The sequence below is a fragment of the Manihot esculenta genome, chromosome 7, assembly GCF_001659605.2.
Source record: "Manihot esculenta cultivar AM560-2 chromosome 7, M.esculenta_v8, whole genome shotgun sequence".
Lineage (NCBI taxonomy): Eukaryota > Viridiplantae > Streptophyta > Magnoliopsida > Malpighiales > Euphorbiaceae > Manihot > Manihot esculenta.
The window spans coordinates 12,224,824-12,228,552 of record NC_035167.2 but is presented as its reverse complement, the minus strand read 5'-3'; the positions used below and the strand labels follow the sequence as shown (position 1 = coordinate 12,228,552).

The following is a 3,729-nucleotide window of genomic DNA, read 5'->3' as shown; positions in this document are numbered from 1 at the left end:
ATCAATATAGTTCTTAATGCATTAACTATGGTCTCCTCTTCTCTAATGTAGAAGTTCTAGTTTATAGTTGCTTGTCTTTTCCTTGGTTCTCAATAGGTGTTTCTAAGCTGGCTTTTGGCTGTATGTAGTGGGAGTCTTTATCTACCACTATAGTTGCCACCGTTAGTTATATCCGAATCTTTCAATAACTAAGTTGCCACACTTGCTTAATTTTCAATCGAATTTGAACCGGATTAGGGAGACTGCTTAGGGTTTTTAGAATTCCTGTTACTTGAACTTTTTCTTTTAGACCTAGAGGTCCTGTTGGACTTGTATCCGCTATTAGTGAATTTTGACTGTTTTTGTTTTTCATTTTTTTCAGGTCTTATAAGTTTATAAAATTAAAGAAATTCACTCAATCTTGTATTAAAAAAAAAAGGAATAAAGAAAGCATTGGAGCCAAAGATTTAGATCAGGTTGCAAAGGATATTTCACAGCAAATCTCAAAAGAGCAAATTTCCTCGCCTTTCAAGTTTTCCAGGTTTCTATACATTTAAGTTTTTCTTTCCATAATTGGCGATCGCATCTTTGAGAAAATATGCATTTTGAACTAGAACAAAGGTCCTTGCTTAATAGCTTAACTCCCTGGCAAAAGATTGAGCGCTGTAAAAAATGTTATATGATGTTAAATTGTTGATATATCTTAAATTTAGAAGAGTAGGCATTAATTTGAGTAGTCTATAACCATTATATAGCTGGTTCAAAATAAGAACTCTGCCTATAACACACACCATAAAGCTCACAATAACAACAAAACTCGAGAATCACCTGAAATAAAATTGCCACCCAATATAAAATACTTTCCCACATCAAATGTAACAGCAACAGATCTTTCTATTGACCAACAAATCTACAGACAACAATCATTGCCATCAGGCATAACAGATTTCAGTCTGAATCTGATGAGTCATGGCTTTCACTTTGCCTAACACTTCTCCTGGTTTGCGTGCTAGATTTTGAGGGATTAAGTGATGATTCACCCTCAAAAAAGATGACTTGAGCTTTGGCCAACCTTTCCTCTAAATCTTCTGTGCTAAACTCATCTGTCCCACCAAGTTCATCAAACCCCACCTAAACAAATTACAAGGACATTACCGCATTCAGTTGAGGTAAAGACAAAAAATTAAGCTAACAACAATCTATCCGTATACCGTACCACATAATCATCCACTTTGGCATTCTTTATAAGGGCAAGTGTTGGAAGAACAACAATCTTGAGACGCTCAGCCAAAAATGGACTTTTCTCAGCATGAATTTTCACAAAACGTGTCTCTATGTGTTGCTTTGCTAATATGCTCAAATGCTTGTCCATCACCTGCAAATGAACTGTAAACATGGATTGCACTCTAGATTTCCAAGTGTTTAATGGTGGTATAAACAACTTTTTTCCAAGACAAATATATTTATTGCATATTTCACATAGATAGTTCTTTAACATAACCTGCTTCAATGACCCCAAGGGGACTCTATAATTGAGATTATTGCATGTTCAAAACTTCAAATCTCATCAAGGTTCCGACAGAACAATTTTGTAGGAGAGGGTGGAGTACCTGCCATTTGTCTAGCACTGTAGCTCAAGTAATGATTTATAGGGAAAAAAAACTGAGAAATCAAGTTAAAAAGAAAAAACCCAATGTCACATTAAGGTTTTGGGAGTTATTGTCAATGTCTGTTACTGTTACTAAAATGTACATGATGAGCTTCTACCTAGTTATTTAGTTTTAAACTGACTAATACTAATCATATCTAATGATGATGGATTCAAATTAATGTCTTTATTTGATGTATTTATGTTCATTATTAGTTGTGTATTTAAGTCTTAGTCATATTTTTAAATATCTACTTATTTCACAAAATTTGCATTTTTTTTCAAAAAAAAAAAGTACAGCAAAAGGCTGTTATTGCTACTTTTTGGTCATTATAGGCTGTTATCTTTACCTGCAACCACGATTTAAACCCATGTGCAAAAACACATGATTAGTGTCTAAAGAGCTCAATGCCCTCAAGAAATTATAAAAAAGCAAAGGGCAGTGCTAGTTCTTTAGTCATGCTAGTTTTCTATTACTAACTCAGAGTCGATGTTTAAGAGCTAAGATGCGTGCATTTACATTTCAGTAACTTTATATATGCTTGTTGTAATGAAATTCGCAACAATGTAACAATCAAATAAAGTAGAACAATAAATTAAAAATTCACTCCATTATGCTCTCACAGTTCAACAGTCATGCTTCTTCGCGTGCATCTCTTAATGAATTGAAACAAATACACATGTAATGTAATTGACGGGCAATTGTTGCCTACACTGAGTCTAATATAGACCCAAAACACAAACATGTGAGTCTCATTTAATTTTTATATGTTTGCCTACACTGAGTCTAAGGAATTTTTTTTTTCCTTGGCAATAATGAAATACAATCAAGTAAAATAGAACAATAAATTTACTACACTATTCCATTATGCTATCACAGTCCACCAAACACGCTCCTTGTATACATCTCTTGATGAATTGAAACAAATATTATAACATGAAAATGCAATTTAACAATAAATTTGAAATTTATTCCATATTTATATTACTTTCTGGTACGCTTAATTACTATCTGACACAAAGTGTTTGAGACACCCTAATAATTTACAAGGCATTTAAATTTTTTAATTCAACCAACTTAATTAAAAAAACACATCCTTAGCGGTTCATGCAATCCAAGAACAGGAGTGTGCGAAAAGCTCAATCGCTTAGCCAATATAGAGGAAACTCCTTCTGGATAAAAAGCAAAACTATGTGCCACAAAACTTCAGCAATTTGTAATTTGTACTTCGAAAACCATTTAAAACAAATTTCCCAATCAGCTAACAGCTGTCTACTATGAAGCCTATTGATAATTCTTGAAATCCCTAACGACACTCTCACACTACTCCTTTCACTTAAAAATGGAAATTTACCTTGCAGGGCCAGTTCTCGCGATAAAAATGGCAAACGACACGGTCGCTGGCTTTAACAGCAGAGAAGAAGTCCTTCTCTGAGGGGATCTCAGAGTACTCGCCATGGCCGAGGGAGATCCAACGGCTGCGCTTCTCCGCCATTTTTTTCATCTGCAGTATGCGTCTTTCTCTCAGCACTTCCAGATCGTCGATGTCAAGACGCTCAAGTGCCGCGATCTCTTCATCCAGCTTGTCCTCCACGGCCTTCGCTACAGTAAGTACTTGCTTCTCTATAATCTGGCAAAACACAGAGATCGAATCCAAGAATGGGGATGATAAATTCTACGCCAAATCTAAGCGTATGCACAGAGAAATGTGCGATTACCTCTTGAACCTTAGGGTTTTCCATGGCTGGAGTAGGGAAGATCTTGCTCTCCCTCGCTTAGCAGTTCAAAGGAAATTGAAAATGCAGAAAGATATTTTGACTAGTGGAGAGGATACAGGGGCGAGATATGAAAAACGACGTAGTTTGTTCTGAGTTGTTGCGTTGTGTTTGTCTCTTCTCTTGCGGAGCTGGACTCTGAGACGGGTTGGTTATTGATGGATCCCTGATTTCGTGGACGTTTACATTTGGGCTTGGGTCACGCCAATGATTTAGACATACAATTGATTTTTTTTGTTTTTTTATCTAAAGGTAAAGTTTGCATAAAATTAAAAGAAGCCTCAGATCCAATACAGATAACAGATTCAGAAAATATCAAATAACCA

The 3,729-nt window shown here is 35.5% G+C and overlaps 1 protein-coding gene across 1 annotated transcript; it reads right to left on the bottom strand.

Moving 5' to 3' along the window:
* Nucleotides 1–784: 784 nt before the first annotated feature.
* LOC110619709 (thioredoxin domain-containing protein 9 homolog) lies at nt 785–3,507 on the bottom strand. Its single transcript, XM_021763255.2, has 4 exons — nt 3,347–3,507; nt 2,983–3,258; nt 1,196–1,354; nt 785–1,110 (listed from the first exon to the last, which is right to left on the bottom strand). The coding sequence occupies exons 1-4, from the start codon at nt 3,368–3,370 to the stop codon at nt 928–930; spliced, it is 642 nt and encodes a 213-aa protein (XP_021618947.1). The 5' UTR covers nt 3,371–3,507; the 3' UTR covers nt 785–927.
* Between the last annotated feature and the right edge of the window lie 222 nt (nt 3,508–3,729).

Coding starts and splice junctions, on each gene's coding strand:
- LOC110619709 (XM_021763255.2), bottom strand. CDS start 3,370: ATGGAAAACCCTAAGGTTCAAGAG. Junction 1,355..2,982: donor GCGAGAACTGGCCCTGCAAG/GTAAATTTCCAT, acceptor GTTCATTTGCAG/GTGATGGACAAGCATTTGAG. Junction 1,111..1,195: donor CCAAAGTGGATGATTATGTG/GTACGGTATACG, acceptor TAATTTGTTTAG/GTGGGGTTTGATGAACTTGG.